Source organism: Ischnura elegans, chromosome 9 (genome assembly GCF_921293095.1).
Source record: "Ischnura elegans chromosome 9, ioIscEleg1.1, whole genome shotgun sequence".
Classification (NCBI taxonomy): domain Eukaryota; kingdom Metazoa; phylum Arthropoda; class Insecta; order Odonata; family Coenagrionidae; genus Ischnura; species Ischnura elegans.
The window spans coordinates 85,662,749-85,680,544 of NC_060254.1; the positions used below are offsets into that span (position 1 = coordinate 85,662,749).

The 17,796-nt window shown below is 37.6% G+C and overlaps 1 protein-coding gene across 1 annotated transcript in view; it reads left to right on the forward strand.

Annotated features, from left to right (window-relative positions):
- LOC124164980 overlaps positions 1 to 17,796 on the forward strand; it is a 75,723-nt gene that overhangs the window by 40,597 nt on the left and 17,330 nt on the right. The window contains exons 3-8 of the mRNA XM_046542219.1: positions 7,994 to 8,400; positions 8,833 to 9,165; positions 10,248 to 10,390; positions 11,610 to 11,912; positions 12,538 to 12,883; positions 16,769 to 16,977. Coding sequence (XP_046398175.1) covers positions 7,994 to 8,400; positions 8,833 to 9,165; positions 10,248 to 10,390; positions 11,610 to 11,912; positions 12,538 to 12,883; positions 16,769 to 16,977 — 1,741 coding nt within the window. The remainder of the gene's footprint in view (positions 1 to 7,993; positions 8,401 to 8,832; positions 9,166 to 10,247; positions 10,391 to 11,609; positions 11,913 to 12,537; positions 12,884 to 16,768; positions 16,978 to 17,796) is intronic.

A 17,796-nucleotide genomic window follows, 5' to 3' on the forward strand; every position in this document is an offset into this window, starting at 1 on the left:
GGTACGCGTCACATTAAAGCTTAAGATGAAAGGGAATGCTTTTGGCGAAACTGTCGTCGTTCGGCTTTTGGCGGAGTGCCATCCCCGCCAATCAAAACTGGAGATAAAGGCAGGAAGACGAATACGTGTGTGTGTGTTGAGGCTTAATTGGGGTGAGCCACTCAGGAGCGTTGACAGCCAGGGGTTTTGGGGGGAGTGAACCCCCCTCTCCCCCTTCGTCCCCCCCACCACCCTGGGAACCCTCCCGCTGGGGATCATCTCCCTTTCTCATTCACGACCTTCCGCCCCTCCACGCTCAAGATTCGCGGCCCCAGGATTGTGGAAGCAGCTTTGAGGGTCTTGTGTGTTCCCAGCTTAAAGACTTAAAGAGATCACTTCTTGGCCACTTGCTCGCAGCTGCCGCGCAATTGAACAAATCTGGTGTAACACCATGTAAATATTTTCCATAAAAACTGGTTGAATATAGCTTAACTTAATGACAAATACGCACTGCAGGGCTTTGATGATTTTTATCAATCAAACCTCTCCTTTAACTCCACCGGCAATCTTAACCGTGAAACGCGCAATGGAACAAATCTGGAATAATACCCGTTTAACATTTTCCATGTAAAGCGGTTGAATATCTTAACTCAGAGATAAATATCCACTATAGAGATTTGATTATTTTTGTCAATCAAACCTCTACTGGAATTAAACTCATTATATGTTAATACGAATTAAATGTCATCTTATTATTTCAAGATACTTAGATGCTATATTTGAAGATATCTTTCCACATAATCCTCATTGAAAAAAATGAGCTGAATCAAAACACACTTGATAAATGCCTAATGAAAATATATATACTTGTGTGTGTAAAAATTGTCATTTTATCATTTCAAGTTATTAAAATACTAGGTATTTTGGAAGATATCTTAATGAAATTTCCAAATAGTATGCTGTCATGTGGCATTACGGATCGCAACTTCTCTCTGTAAATTCCTCTGCTCTAGGTGAATGAAGTATACTGTCCTGGGGTAGCACGCGGTGTATTTTTCTTATTTTGGAAGTACCGGCCAGTACTACCAAAAGTATTTGGTGGCACCATTGAAATAAAAAAGCAAAGAGATGATCAACCCACCACTAAAATAATTTTGTTTATGATTCTTCATTGTGAACGAGTTGAGCATTATGTTTATTTAAGCCCACATTAAGGTGCTGTGACGATAGAATTTTAAACTTAAAACTGATAGTTGTACCAATAAGTTCTATTATGCCCACAAAGTGAGACGAATTTTGGCAGATCTACTGACATTTTTATACCAATATTTATTTTCATGTAATTAATCCATACTTTTAATCACGAGTATTTAACAACGGTACTTCCACCTTTAATCAATGCCTGATTAAATTGTTGGCGATTGAGAATAAAACACATTGGATGAAGCTTTAAGTTAATAATTCTTTTTAAATCGTTTTATTCGTATAATCGACGCTGAAGGCTTTAATAGGTCGTGCATTCCATTTCATATAGTTCATGATTCTTATTTTTACTTTTAAATCTAAATGTACCTACCATTTAATGCAAGTCGTCTCGGCAGTCGTGTGGTGGGAGGTTTTCTTTACGGGAGGATTCCTTTACCTGAGAATACAAAAAAGAAGAAAATATGCGCGCTATGAGTAATTTGATTGCATGAGTTCAGTTCGACTTAGCATTTATTAAAGTCGTTCATTTTTTGGGGCAAAAACAAATTCCTATATCTATCCGTTCTGCGAATATTCATCTTAATTTATCGTTTATGTTGGAGGATAAATTTTATGGGTCTCCAAGATAACAGGGGTGCAGATAAGAATTAAGGCTAAGAAGGGTTTTAAACGGGGTATGGCTGGGGGTATGGAATACCCGCATGGTAAGCGAGGCGGCGCGGGGGCCCTCCCCCAAATATTTTTTAAGATAAACGGTTCAAAATGGGGTGTTTTACGGCTGTGTGTATAGTTTGATTTTTTCTTTGTGAGTCATCCGTCTCACTAATGTTAGTTACAAAATTTGTCATTAAAATTACGTTAAAATATTTTTATAAAAAAATATTCTCTAAGCTCTGGGGGGGGGGGTTATCCCCCAAAATCACTACCCCCTCGCTGCGCCACTGCAATATAATGCCCCCCCTAAATTCTTCTTGTCTTAGTTCCATAATGTAGCACCATACGGAACGGTGTTGGGAAACCTGCCGTTAGCTAGAATAATAGAAAAAAAAAGAATAGATAACACTTTTTTCCAAAAACAGTATATAATGCAATAAAAAGTTAAAAAAAAATAAGCCTTGTGAGAGGTTTTACTCGGGGAGTAAATGGTGGGTACCTGCTGGTTAGGTTTATTTAAAATAGGTGTCAAAGAGCCTGATAAGTGAGTAAAGGCCGCTATACACGGTGAATGATCATGCGAATGAAATCAATCGCCATGTATAACGGATAAATTCGCGAATGAACCGACATGCGCATGATCATTCAGTGAAAATTAGAACAAGTTCAATTTTGTCCGTATGATCCCGTGAATGATGGCATGATCATTCAGCATTATCATTCGCATGATTATTCACCAACATCAATTCATGATTATTCATCAAAACATACGGTATTAGTATATAAATATAAAACTAATCAGCTCCCGCGCTTTTTTCTCCGAGTGAAGAAAAGCATTTTTTTTTTACTTTCTAATGCATTTGATATACTGTCTTTGGAATAAGCCTGTTTTTATCAACATCCCTATTTATTTTTTTAATTTTCTGTTTCTTAGTTATGAATCATGTAATCGATTAAACATATCAGGTAAAGAATTTTCTCTTAAAAAATTATAACGAGCCCCACTATTGAGAATATGTAAAAAAATCCATTTGGAAATTTCAGTTAATTAATTTGAGCACAATGGAACAAAATTCCAAATGTCAGATTATTTTGTCGAATTTTGACGAGAACATTGCTGTGAGCGGTGAAAGGCGGGTGCCAAGTGAAGCAAGCTCGAGATCTAGGGGAAAGGAAAGGTATATTTCCAGATGTGACCCAAAAAAAAAAAAGTATTTTTTAAATATAATATTGTCATTAGAAGCAAGCAAGTTCAGTTCAGCAAAATTTCAATCTGATATGACAATGGGAAATGGTTTACAAATCAATTACAAGATTCCATCGATGAAACATACTAGGCAAGGTAAGAAAAAGTGTGCAAAAAGAAATGGAGATTCATATTCTGAATCTTGCCTGGTATATATCAAAGTAAATTATTTTTGGAGGAAAAGAATTCTGATACCTATCCGTTTGGAAAAATATCACCCTTCATTTATCATTTTTGTCGGATTTGTAAATGTGGTGGGGTTCTAAGATGATGGTCTCTGCACATCACTCACAAAGAATAGCGCTCGAAATGAGTTATTTCATTGCCGGAGTTCAGCTTGAGTCAGGAGACATTTATTAAAGTCGTTTATTTTTCGGGGAAAAACGAATTCCTTAACCTATCCGTTCGTCAATATTCATTGGTATAGTCATTGGCGGATACAGAGTGAGGCACGGGGGCACGTTCCCCCCACCCCGTCGGACGCTTGAAAAATATGCTAGATTTTTAATACGGTTATCATTACGTTCGTTTTGTTTTGTATATTACGGAGCCTTCATTATTTAATTTCATATTGCTAACTTTCATATTAAAATAAAGAGAGTATTTCGCATAGTAATTGTTGTATGTTAGTTTTAATCTCAAATTTAAGAAGACCGTTTGCCTGTCAGGCCCCTATGTCTTCCCCCCCGGTCAAACATTCTGGATCCGGCCTTGGGTATAGTACCGTTGCTTTTTGGAGTACCACTTTGCCCCCCATGCCTGTTCTGCACCGCTGCTTTAACTCTCTCTATTAGGGCAAAGTGGGAGGTTATCGCTGCCGGGATGGGTCACGTTTGCATGGACCCTCGTTTGCGAGTCTGTACGCGGCCGACCCATTTTTATTCCGTCTCCTCGGATCCCCGCGGGACAGATGGAGGAGGTTGATGCTCCTTTTGTGGAGGGGGCGTGTTCTATGCGGCCAAACGTGTCGTCATTCCCCCCCGGCGGCGGCCGTTGCGAATGACCCAGCCATGTCTCCGCTTAGCCGACCTCACGTCATCACATCTTACGCCATGAAGTGGACTAGCGACCTTGGATTAATTCAGGGTTGCCTGTTTTTCTTCCTTTAAGAGGATATTAAAGGCATCATTATGTGGTGCCCGGCGTGAATTCGCAGTGGGATGAATTTAAGCGCGTTAAAAATCAGAAATCACAATCACGATGATTTTTGTTTGGGACATGAAGTGTTAGGTAATTTATTTTTAAAACTCTGGTTTATTAAATTTTCGCAGTTTAATATTTTGGCAAGAGTAACTTGTGCCAGTGGTATGTATTTGATAATGAGCAGCATTCTCGCCGCGATTTTGTGCGTGCTTCTTAGGGCTTTTTTGTAGTATTAGTGGCCATTATTTTTAACTAAATTAAAAATTGACCTTGGCGGGTATGTTTTCATGAATAGTTGAACTCTTAATTTCGTGAAATCCCTTACCGGGTTTATAGCCATCTTCTCAGTATAAGGTTATGTGCGGAGATTTAAAAAATACTGGTCACTAACATCTCAAATTTCTGGCTTCACTTTGCTCATACATTCGAGTGCAAATTTTTAAATTTGAAATTGATAGTCCTCCTAATTCCTGATTTTTACTCATCAGGAATATTATATTTAATTTATAGCAGTAGAAAGAATTGGCCCTTGTTAATTTGCTGAAAAAAACAAAGGAAAAAAGTACGTATTAAAAAAAATATTTCTCTGTACAAACTCAGTAGAACATTTCATTAAGCGTGCGACACTTTATCTCATATAGATACGACTGGTCTAAGAAACTTTTGGGTTAATTTAGTCAACGAAATTCCAATTATTTTTATTAACTAGGGAAAATTGTGAAAAAGATTAATGCAGAAGATTATAAAACTTGTCAGTAGATAAAAAGATAAGAAGTTGGTCATCGATCGGAAAAAGATTATTACTAAGTGACGGGTAAATTTTTGTTTCTTCCCTCGATTTCATACCCAGCTCATAATTAATCTCTAATGTTTATTATCATTTGAATCGTCCGTGTTAGAATTTATAAACATTATTGAATCAGATTTTGAAATTTTATTTTGATGTAAATACATATTACGATATGAACGAAATTTATAATCGAATATTGGAATGAAAATTGAACGAACAAACTTTGGAATCGAATAAAGCAGAAAAAATTAATTCGAAAAGTTAACCGTGTAACTGAAGTTGATGAAATCAATTGATTCGGATATTAGTTTGAAATTTAATCGTTTTTTGGTCGGTTTGATTGTTTAGTTTTTAATTAAGAGATAATGGTAATTGAGAGAGAAAATTGCTTAAATTTGTTATGTTATATTTATAAATAGAACTCGTGTAGTTTCAGGGTGCTTCCACATAATAAATTAAAATGTTTCCGACCTCGGCTCTATAATATTTGAAAATCAAACCTTAGTTATTTTGGAATTCTCTGATATCGATGTATAGAATTTTAATTTACCATGTGTACGCTGATGGCTGAATAATAAAACGATAACATAAAGACTGATGAAGGTGAATCCTGATGAAAATGTAACTTATCGAATTAGCGATTCCAAGTTTATTCGCGGATGAAAAAGGTCATTTTATTTACGATAATGGTGTGTGATTCAAGGGTCAGTCTAACGGAAAGGAATACCTTTTGACCTCCGGTATAAAATTTGTGCAACCGGATGTTCTTAAATCTCTTTCATTGAAGGGACTAAGCTCAAGAGGTCATCGGCGTATTAAATTAAATTATCGGCGCTTCGTGCTAACTGAGCAGTCGCCTCTCACAAACCTTTAATGACCCTGATTTTCCTTCTCTTCCTTTTTATTTCGATAAGACGTGATTGACAGGTAACATTTTTTTGGGATTCCTTTGTAATTCGTGGGAAAATAATATAGGAAATCGAAATTAATATTTTTGGAGCTATCCTTTTATGAATTGGCGCTGCGTGCGCTGCTCTAGTAAAGGGGAACACGCATTCACTAGGCGTACTGAGTGTAAATATTTTTGCAGTGATGGCTTATTCATTTTTTTGTAATGGTCGTTCATTCATAATGGGAAGTATACGAGTTTTTCCGAGTGGAATTCGTTAAAAAAAAATTTTAGAATTCTCTCTCTGAAGAATTGTGCATCTTTATTGATGAGTTGCTCAAAAATTTTCTTTTCGTGTACTATGAATATCAATGGTAAGGTGATTATGACGTTTGTATGGGGCGTAAAATTTACTCTACAGAAATATTAAGTTTTAATCAACTTTTCAAGTTGTGCCATGATAAATTCCTTAATTGGTACCAATTTTCAAGTTTTACAGGGCATATTTTAATGAATTCCTTTTTAAATATTGTTCAATTGTTAATTTTCGTACTGTTGAACGTTAACGGAAATAAAATAAATAGTTCGATTGATTCCCTTCATACTGGCGTGAGCATATAGAACTCGGTTTACTTTGTGTTCTGCTCTTTCGATTAAATTTTCTGATGTTTTCGAATCTGTTCTCGGTCCTGATTATATTTTTCTCGTGAATGAGGTGTATTATCTTAATTTTTCTTTAGCCATTAATCCCTCGAATTAGGAAATTAATTATATCTAATATCTAGCGTTCATTTTATAGATTATCTTCGAAAATTTCACGGCAAATATTTTTACGCCCCTATATTATCGCTCGAAGACATGCCCCTTAGCCGGGCCCATGTGCCCCCACCATCATCTTTTCCCTATTTGGCAGGCTTGCTTCACGGAGGTAGGACGGAAATCACCGTACTCTTTCCATTTTTCACCACATAATTTTCTTGGATGGACGATTAAAAAAAATAATATTCTATATTTAATGTTTTCGCCTTCATAAAATATAGGATGTGTGTCGTAATTTGACTGTCGCACATTAGGTCTATCTGCGATGAAAAACCTCACGGTATGATTCACTCATATTAAAGCTTTTTTTGCATACCCCTATTTTTAAGTCATTTAATGAGAACCGCAAGTGCACCATTTGTGACTTTCAGAAGATGCAAGTTTTGCCCCTGAAGTAAAACCTACGGCGTGACCTACCGTTGCACGTGTTGCATAGCACCCAGGATACCAATATTTAATTCAGAAGTTTAAGTCTATGATATGGTTTTGAGATTGTAAGCCTCTTATTTGCTGTGTTTGGATTGGACTTTATTCGTACTAACAAAGTTAAAATGCATACGACTAAAATCGCTAGTACATCTTGGGACTTAAAGTCTTCTAATGTTCAAGTCAATATTTTGGTTCTCTTGTTTGTTTTGTTATGTTCAGAAACTATGTGGCAGATGTGATTCCTCGGTTTGGAGATTTTTCTAATTAACACTCATCTAGAAAATGAAAGGCTGTATCCTCAGTAGGAAAGTGAAGAGATTGTCTTGGGTAAAAAAGAATGTAATGAAATAAATCATTGTAAATTAATCAGTATATAAAAAAATTAAACAGAAGAAAACTCAAACACACCCTTGCTCATTCACTTGACTTGCAGATTTTCCCAATGGTACAAATTACCTCGTTGGTCTTAAACATCTTATGATGGTTAGGAATTCTTCCATGACGCCACACTGATGAAAATGAAATATTAAAAAGTAGGCAAAATGAAAAGAAAAACACAATCCCTCCCACTGAACTCACTGATTTTCCTCTTGGAGCAAATTTCTGAGTAGGTCTCCTGCACGTACGCACTCAGGTTTATTAGGATATCTCCTATTGAAGTGACCAACACACCACAAAAATAAATCAAATTCACTTACTCGCCTCAGATTTTCCGCTAAGAGCAAACCTCTGCCTTTGTCTCATGTGCACTATGGTAATTGTAGGTAAAATTGTGGTAAGCCCTTATCAGAGTGTATGAGTACATCCATATTACATTATTTGATTAATTTCCTTCCAGGAAACACCATGACGTGCGAAAAGTCCCTGTGGACGGTGTTCTTCCAGAGCAGCCTCCTGATTCTGGTACTCCCCTGCCAAACCTGGAAAATGTACCACCGGAGCCCTCAGAGGGCTCTCCCCATGAGTCCCAAGCCAATACTGCCTCTGCCCCCAGTTTGCCCTCATCAACTCCATTGCAGGCCCAGTCTTCCCTCCCTGCAGGAGCGAACCCTGCTGTTGGGGCTGTGGGGAAAGCGCAAGCGGACACAAAGCAGAGGGTTGCCATCCGCATCACGCTGTGTGGCGAGTGTGACTCTAGGCATGTTCTGGATGCTTGCCCACTCAAGAGGCCCCTGACCATAATCCATGACACTGTGGTACTTAGGGAAACCACTGAAGATGAGGAGCTTAAAGATGATGAACCAGGTAAGGATTTCAAAAAATCATGTTCAATTTTGGTTTTTAAAGGGTCAATAACCCTGATGTATTGTGCCTGAAAATTTAAGAAATGAGCAATTGATCAAAAATTCAGAAGTGTTACAGCCCCTTTAAATTGGCTAATTATATCAGATTTAGAGGTAAAATTGGAAAAATATTGGTGAAGAAAACCATTGCTTAGTCTATCAAGTAACGTGCCTGGTCATTGGTATGTTAAAATGATTCATAAGATTAAGTGTGGGAGTTAATGAAGAGTTTGTTGAATGGCTTTTAAAGGTCAATGTAGCCATAGAAATGATTTTGCCTTGCCCTTGTAATGTCAATATCAGTTTCATTTATGTAGTTGGTCACATGTAATCAGTAATGAGAAAAAAATTTTAGACGGTTATTTTTAATATCTGTGTCCTTTTGCAATATCAGGGGCAGAGAGAATTCCATTTGGTGATAATGAAAGTAAGGAATTCGCTAATGAAGAGGAAGAGGAAGGAGAAGCTGATGATACACAAGATGCTCAAGATGCTAGTTGCAGGAAGAAGAAGAAAAAGTCTGGTGAGGACAATGAGGATGCCTTAATTTCTTCTGGGGGAAAGGAGCAGGAGGACAGGAGGAGGAGAAGGAATGGATTCTCTGAGGCTTTGGAAGACCGTCTGTCTGTACCCAATGGGAAATATCAGCAGAACAGTGGAGATAGGAGTCAGGTAGTCGTAATGGCAGCTCAGGATGAAGTAAAGCAAGTTAATGGAGATAACAGTGGTGAGTGAATGTATTTGGTGTATTTATTTTTATCATGAAGTTAGTTGGTGAATTACCTTGGTGGAAATCTAGAATGACATCCAAAGACATTATTTTTTTATCCACTATTTCATCCAGATTGTTTTCCTTTTTTTTGGCCTCTTAGTGATTAATAAACTATGTATCAAGAAGTTGTTTGATATTTATCTGTAAAAAGGGGTTATGACTTTTGACTGGTATTGACCTCACTCTGAAGACACAAAAGTCTTACTGAGCTATTTTCATACAGAAAATGCACAGCAAATATTGTGAAATCAAATTTACAGCTTGCAAATATATGTAGGTCTATTTAACGTACATCTCTAGAATTTACCTTATGATAAATATGAAAATTTTTTCAAAATAACCCATGGACTCAAAATTAATCATCTCAGAAATTCAACCTCTTAATAAGTTTCATTAATTTATAATTCCACTTGTTTTCAAATCGAGTCTAGTTAATTATGTTTTACAGTGTGTGTTATGCGTTTGCAGAGGAGAATGAATGTTTGAAGTTATGACTGTAGTAGTGGAGAAGTGTGGTAGTGGCGAGGATTACTGTGGTAGTGGAATAGTTCATTAAAATATCCCTTTGAATAACATCCTTAATATCAATCAAATATGACTGATGAGGCATTGAAAAGAGAATGTTCCTTTCAGTAGCACTGGGTGTAATGTTTTTTAACTACCTTTTTTGGTTAGCCTTGAATGGGTAAATTTTAGGGAATAAAATCTAAACATGGTCACCTCATAAACGTTCTTTAAATCTAAATCTTGCATAGTATTCTGTCCAATGATTTCTCTAATGATCATCTATTTCCATGTTACAACTCATAAATACTTTCAGTTTGCACTTACTGGTAGAAAATGAATCATAAGTAAGAAATACTAATTCTGCAGCATGTGTGTCGTCAGTTTATGTTTGTGAGGATGCATGTGATTTACATTTGTTTTCCTTTACGGAATATGTAATGAACCTGGCTTTTGTAATATTTCTTTTTATCCACTTTTAGTATAACTATTTTTAGCATAATCTATTAAAAATTCTTTTACTCTGATAAAAGATGCTAGCGTGACTGACTCAAAGGATGTGAAAGAGGAGTCAAGTATTGGACTTGAAAATAAACTGGATGCTCATGAGGAGGATATGCTATCCAATGGGGATGCCAATCTTGTTCCAGCTGCATCTCTGTCACCTAAGCCTTTGGTAAATTCAAAGTTTTGAAGTTCTTAGTTTATACTGTATGTCATACTCATGCAATATCCTAATTGGACCTGTTGTATTTTATGTCGTGGTGCTGAGCTGGTTCCAGGAGTGCTGCATTTATTTTAGTATCATAAGAAGAACAGAACATCTCAAGTCCATTTACTATGCTCTTTTCAACAGTCACTTGAGTTATGGGCTAGAGATCTGGGGTAATGCCCCAGGTACAAAATCTGTTTTTCAGTTACAGAAAAAAGCCATAAGAATAATAACTAATTCTCCCTCTACTGAACATTGTAGGCCATTATTCAGGAAACTTAACATACTCCCAGTCTACAGTCTGTATGTGTATAGAGTACTTGTACATACGAAAGACAATCTCGAGTCTTTCACAATTAGATCCGACATACATGACCACGACACTAGAAGAAAGAATCACCTTTTTGCAGGTCAAATGAGACTAAATATAACACAAAATTCCTTCTCAAACATGGGTATTAAGTTCTTCAATCACTTACCTGCGTCTGCAAGACGAAGCAACAGTACTAAATTTAAATCTGTTGCACACTCCTGGCTAGCATCTAAAGCACTGTACTCCGTAAATGAGTTTTTTACTCAGGAAGCAGATATGGTTTTCTGAATAATCCTGTTCTTTATTTAAGTATGCAAACTGTAATTATATGTATGTAACACTGAACTGACAAGGTCAAGTGTAAATTATTTACTTAACGACTAATAAATCTATTATTATTATTATTATTATAAGGCAGCACTGGTATAACTGAGAATTTTATTCCTCTTTCTCAATGAAGGTTTTGATTTAGTTTGTGAGCCTAGCCACATGAATTCCATTAAATATATCTAAGGTCGATGCGTCATGAATATTTATGGCTCTTGTTAATGTTTTAATTACCTAATGCTTTAAAAAATTCCATTTTTAGGGTATCATATAGTAATAAAATTACACGAAAGTCAAGATTTTAAACATGACTTGTGCATGAGGCAATTGAGTGCAGTGGAAGTGTGGAGCAGTAGAATCATATATGTAAAATGATCAGGAAAAAATTAACTGTTCACGCGTTGGCATATTTCAGTGTCTGCAACTTTCTGCATTGTGCACTTTGAATATCGATTGTGTTTGCTCTAATTTGCTTACCTATACCTTTATAATGTATGATAATCATAAAAATGTTTGCTTAATTTGCGCTGACTTCTTTTGTAGATTGTGAATGATTTGGAATCAGCCACGGACACCCTTGCTTCTCATCCATCACCTATCCCAATGCCTGACCCAATCTCTGCTAGTGACGCAACAGTTGGTGGAGGCAATAATAACAATGGGAAATCATTTGCTGAGGCTTCACTCCCAATGGCTCTGAAACTTGAGACCCGGGAAGCCAGCCATGGACCCGGAGTAACTGCTAAGAGGCCCATTGCACGTTTCACTCAGTTTGGTCCACTGCTCGGCAGAAAGATCAGGGAAATGGACATTCCTGATGACTTTGGGATGCGGCACATTTGGGAGGTAATGAATATCTTCATATTTTGGGATTCCACTCATTGAAAATTTGTATTTGAATGTTTGGGCGAGGATATGCTGTTTATTTTCTAATATACAATGGCACTATCAATGAACTTTCAGAAGATAAATAGTATCTCTTTATAATTTCTTAAATGACGTGAAAAACCAATGCCTTTGGTGAAAGGTTTCTTGTGGTTTTGTGTTCCTAATCAGATTCATGGTTATGGAGTTCCTGAATAAGGAAAAGACCCATTGTTGTGGGTCTGACTGAAAATGATTGAAGTGCATGTTTAATTTTCTCTGGTTTTATTATGGATAGAGAAAAATCCAGGCTTCAGATTATATTCATCTTGTTGATATTTATGTATTTAGAGAAGGCGAATAAACATTAAAGTAATTATTTTTTATATTAAAGTTTATATGAACGTAATGCCTTCATGACCATATGTGCATTTCATTAATACTTCAAGAAATGTCACTGATTATATGGCAAGCTTAGTGCTCTCAACACTCATTCCTTCTGCAATCAATTTTTGAATGGGATTCTATTTTCTGTTATCTCCCAGTTTCAAGAAACCTCTCCATTGATAAAAGTTTTCATTATTTTTCCTCCTATGTTTTTCTGCAGGTAATGGGGGCCAGTGGAAGGTTCCTCCTCAGCACAGAGGATCCCACAACTTCCAATTGGTTGCGATTTATCAGGCCAGCCCCAACTCGTGAACAGCGAAACGTGGCCCCTGTCACGAGAGGGGATCGACTGTACTTTGTTACCACCGCACCCTTGCAAGTGGGGGAGGAGTTACTCTACTGGCCCGATGAGTCTTCCGGTGCAAATGCTGTCCCAACTTCCGGGGGAGCAGCATCGTCCACTCCAAATGCTTCCTCAAACCCTTCATCCACTTCATCGTCATCGTCTTCGTCGGCATCTTCATCGAGTGGCACAGGGTGGGCCAAGAAGAAGATGGAAAAAACAAGTGAGAGCTATGAGTAATTCTGTAGATGCACAACTAAGAAATTTTAACTCTTGAGCCTAATCGATTTTTTGGAAAAAAATGAATTCTCTTACGCAGAATTTCTTCATTATTATTTGTTGAAATAATGACTTTTCAATTCCATAATAATGCAGAGGATGTCCAGAAAATACGCTGAGTAAATCCTCAAATTACAATTTATTGAAAATGAAATTACAAGTTTTCTTCAGAATAGCAACCTTACTTTACCTTAATTCACTTTTTCTTCTGATCATGCCAGCTCTGGTAGGCTTCAAGAAACATGTTGAGAGGAATACCCTTGTGACCCCTTGTCACAGCCACTTTCACTGCATCTACTGTCTTATAACAATGATCCTTTCAGCTTCTATTTACTCAAAGAATCAAATGGAAGTCGTCTTAGCCTTTGAGCCTGATAACCCTCGCTTAAAACAAAATTGAATGGTGTGTCACTGTTCAGTGAATCATGACGTTTTGATCTCCTTACAAGTCTCTCTAATATGGAGACACTCTACCAGCAATCTGGACTTGGAAATGGCTAGCAGGCAACTAGCAAGGATCATGTTACATTCCTAAGTCCCCCAGTGACTTATCCCCCACCAGACGTAACACTTCAGCCTTCTGGGTCGTCAGGGAAAACTAATTACAGTAAACTCTTGATGTTACGAAGTCAGTGGGACCGGAAAATTGGCACTTCGTAAAATCGAGTTTCGTAAATTCAAACCTTTTTCATAAGTCACGAAAAAAATGTTCGCTTTTGTTTCTTCCGCTGTTTTTTGTCTTTAGTGGTCTTATTTAAATGTTTTCGGTGGTTATTCTCGGTATAATTCATAGAAAAGGCTTTTTGCTATCGATTTATGATGTGAAAAATCGTTAAATAATTATACCACCATAAAATTCCCATTTCTTGTTCATACTTCAACATCAACGATCGCTAAAGAAATTCCCGACCAGTTTAGAAAACGTAATCAAATAATGAATTGCAATGTTTATTATAAGAATTAACAGTAATAAATTTGTGGTTAGGAGCCAATAGCTACTATTAAGTATGCAAAAGATAGATATTTGTTTCTGACACCCACGGAATTTTAGCGGCAGCCGGCCTAACCGCCATTTATGTCGCCCTCTATCGCTCAGTGACGAGAAAAAAAGAAAAACAAGGGTCTTAGCCCGTTTCCAAAATAACCTTCGTAAGTTAAATTTCGAGTTACTTCGTATTTTCAGCAGAATGTGCTCTATTTTCACTGAGATTCAATTACGATCATAAATAACGTAGGATGTGATTATCTTCTGGCGAATATTTGAAGTAAATTCTGTTTGAGTTCTCCGTCCGACTACTGTGTTCCATCATCTTCGCAGACGTTGCCATAAAAGACTTAATTCTTCATCAGGACTGTATTCTTCATACCGGGTGTGAGGTGACCTGTTCATATAGTATGTTTCTCTCCTTTTATGCCGACAGGAGCAAGGTTCCAACCGGAAAACGACAGGAGAAACATCTTACAGTATCGGAGAAATATAGATAGAAACGTTATTATCCACATTGATTGTTTTCCTACAAGAGATGTTTTATCATTTCTCAACGTGGTTAAGTATTGGTTCGCTAGCGTGAATTCCCAAAAAATGACACGCAAAAACCTGTACCGTCACCTCATTTAGTTTTCGTGTTCCTTTCTCCGCCGTATTGAAAGTTAGGCAAAGGATCATTGACATAGAGAAAATATTTTCTTAGTTTTAGCACTAAAAAATAGTCGCGCCATAATCGTAAATAAATATAGTGTGGAAAGAGCAAAGAAATTAATTTCAATTGAAAAGTCAGCTGAGAAGAAGAGAGACAATTATAAGCGCGGCACCATTTTCCCGATAGTGGAAGATACTTCTTCCGCCTCTCTCCGGTTAATAACTTCCCCCCGTTGCAGGTAAAGATGAACCATGCCCTTCTCCACAATCGGGGAATGTTCCCAGTGGGTGGGGTGAATAAGAGTGGGATGGGGATTGCCTGAGGGAAGAAGTGTGGTCAGCACAAGGACGGGTGAAGGGGGCAGGACAAAGAAGGGTGGGGAAATGGCCTTCAGCTCTGCCTCAGTCTACTTTTGGGGGCAGTATTTTTTTGCGACGCACACAAGCTCAGTCTCCTTAGGGAGGGAGTGAATGGGAAATGCTGGGGAAGGAGGGGTTTGGGATGCATAAGGTGGGTGTCAGCAAGATCAGCCAAAGGCGGCAGGAGGGAAGGGACAAAGGTTTTTTTAAAGACAGAACCCCAGCATGGGAGAACGGGGAAGCGCGTGAGAAGAAAGTTCATGGTTAGACTTGGAAGTGCGTCTTCATTACGAGAAGCCTGAAATATAAATTGGCGGTAAATAGAGCCCAGTACTTAAGATATTTAAGTTGTTCATTCACAAAGGCCAATATATACACAAAAAGATATTATGGCGCGGATTGCATGTATCAACGTCCATTTCGGGATGTTATTAATTTCTGTTCCCATTTATAAAAGTAGCAAATAGATTTGAAAGAATGATAATCATGAATAAAAATATCTAAATCGATATCCAAACGCACATGAGCAAAATAGATGAATGTATACATACCGATCCATTGCAAGTAATACCGCTCAAGCTTCTTCCGGTATAGGACTTTAAAATCCTGGATAATGCCTTGGTCCAAGGGCTGGGACTTGCTAGTCGAGTTCGGGGGTAAAAAGAGGACTCGAACATTAGCCAATTTTAGATCTTCCACGTATTTATGAACGGTGGCATTATCCATTATTAAAACAATTTTGCTGTTCTCTCCAGCAATTTTTCTCTGTAGACGTATAACCGTTTGCTGTAAAATTTCTCGGGTCATCCAGCTGTTTTTATTTGCATGGTAAAAAACGGGGAGTGCTTCCAATTTTACATGTTTTAAGCACCGTGGCCTTTCAAATTTCCCAATGACAACGGGCTTATTTTGTCCGTGCCCGTTTGGTTGACGCACAGCCCCACAGTAACACGCACTTTACTCTTTTTCCCCCCATGGCACCTTTGCCCTTTGAAACCCAGGGTTGCGTCAGGTAATGCATTAAAAAATAGCCCAGTTTCAGGGGCCAGCGAGGGTGAGCTCGTCGAGGAAAGGGTCCCGGATTAGGGACCCTTCGAAGTGCTTCGGCGAAAAGTAGTCAAGTAGTCTTCGAAGTACGTTCACAGCAGTGCAAAGGGTTAATTAGGGGTGTACGAAATACTCCGCGCGACCTTCCTGACATGTTAAACTACGAATTATTGTCGATGCTATGTTTACGAACAGGCACGTAAATAGGGGCATAATGTCAGCCGCGATATTTTAACTGAACTCCTACTCCCCCTAAATTCCCACAGTGAGGTTTTTGGCGACCCATTTCTCTCCAAAGTTGCATTATCATTTACGATTTCGCACTTTTGATGGACCACAGTTGGAAGCGCTGATTTTTTAGCTACTTACGCCGGCGTAACTAGTTTTGTTGACAAATTTTTCGCCGTAGTTCGTATAAACGAATGCCATTTGCTCCTAGGGACCGAGCCGAGGTTCGTAAATTCAAAAAATTTCGTATAATCGAAACTTCGTATAATCGAATAGCGCCATGTATTTAGCATAGGCTTTTCACCGGGACCGCAATATCACTTCGTATAATCGAAAACTTCGTAAAATCCTGCTTCGTAAAATCAAGAGTTTACTGTATACTACTTACTTTCTGGACATACCCTGTAGTTTCAATTTTTTGATTTGTGCATTATCATATGAACTGCAATTCTATTTAATTAAGCATTGAAAGTGAATTGACTATTACAAAATCATTTTTTCTCTCTTGGTGAGTATTGATACATAATATTATATTTATTTCATTTTTCTTTGTAGATTGTGGTGGTTGCAACCTTCGTTTTGGACACCCCCTGTACTATAGGCTCCATTGCTCCGTCTTCCATGACCCCAACTTCAGTCTTACTATTCGAAAGTATCACTGTAAAGTTTGTGGAGCAGCTGTACTTGGGAAAGAAAATATAATGCGTCATGCAGCTGAAAACCATGATGGCAAAGGGGCTTACCAATGCCAGTTTTGCAAAAAGGTGCGTATTTATATGAAGGAAGCAATGCCTTGATTATTTTTATCTTATTTGTTATGAACCCGAGTCATATTTGGTACTAATGTAGTTGATTATTCTTCAACTCAAGCAAAAAGTGGCCATTTTATAAATTATGTACATATGTTGGGATATTATGAGTAATTGATATTTTTGCTGTGGCAAAAAATGTTTTTATTAAAAAATATTCTGTTACCATGTAATTCATAACTGTATGATCTTTTTTGTGAAAACAATTTTTCCATGGTTATAAAGTTTTGAATCAAATTTATAATTCTTATATGAATACTAATTTAAGAAATGAGCTGCCACTAGTTTAAGTATACCGGGACTAGCCACGGCCAACTTTTACGGAGTCACCCGCAATGCACAAATTGTGCGAAAAATCCACAGAGGAAAAATCAATCGCCTTGACCGGGAAATTTCCACAGGGGAGAATGACGCCTCGGTAGCTTAACTGGCTAAAGCCCTTGGCTGGAAATCGAGAGATCCGGGTTCGAATCCCGGTCAAGGTGAATGATTTTTCCTCTGTGGATTTTTCGCACAATTTGAGCTACTACTAATTTATGAAATGATGGGTAATGTTTTATTCTGAGTTTTAAAGTAGTTACACAGTTAAATCATTCTTTGCTCTTTGGTTGTACCTGATTCTATGGCATGCATTGACCTGTATGCTTTATTCAATCAATATACATATTGATGTTGAAGTTGTTTTGGGTTTCCCACCGGGTGAGGTTCTCCATCATCTCTGCCGATGTTTCGATGGTCATGTCATCCATGGTTCATGGCTTGTCATCCTATAAT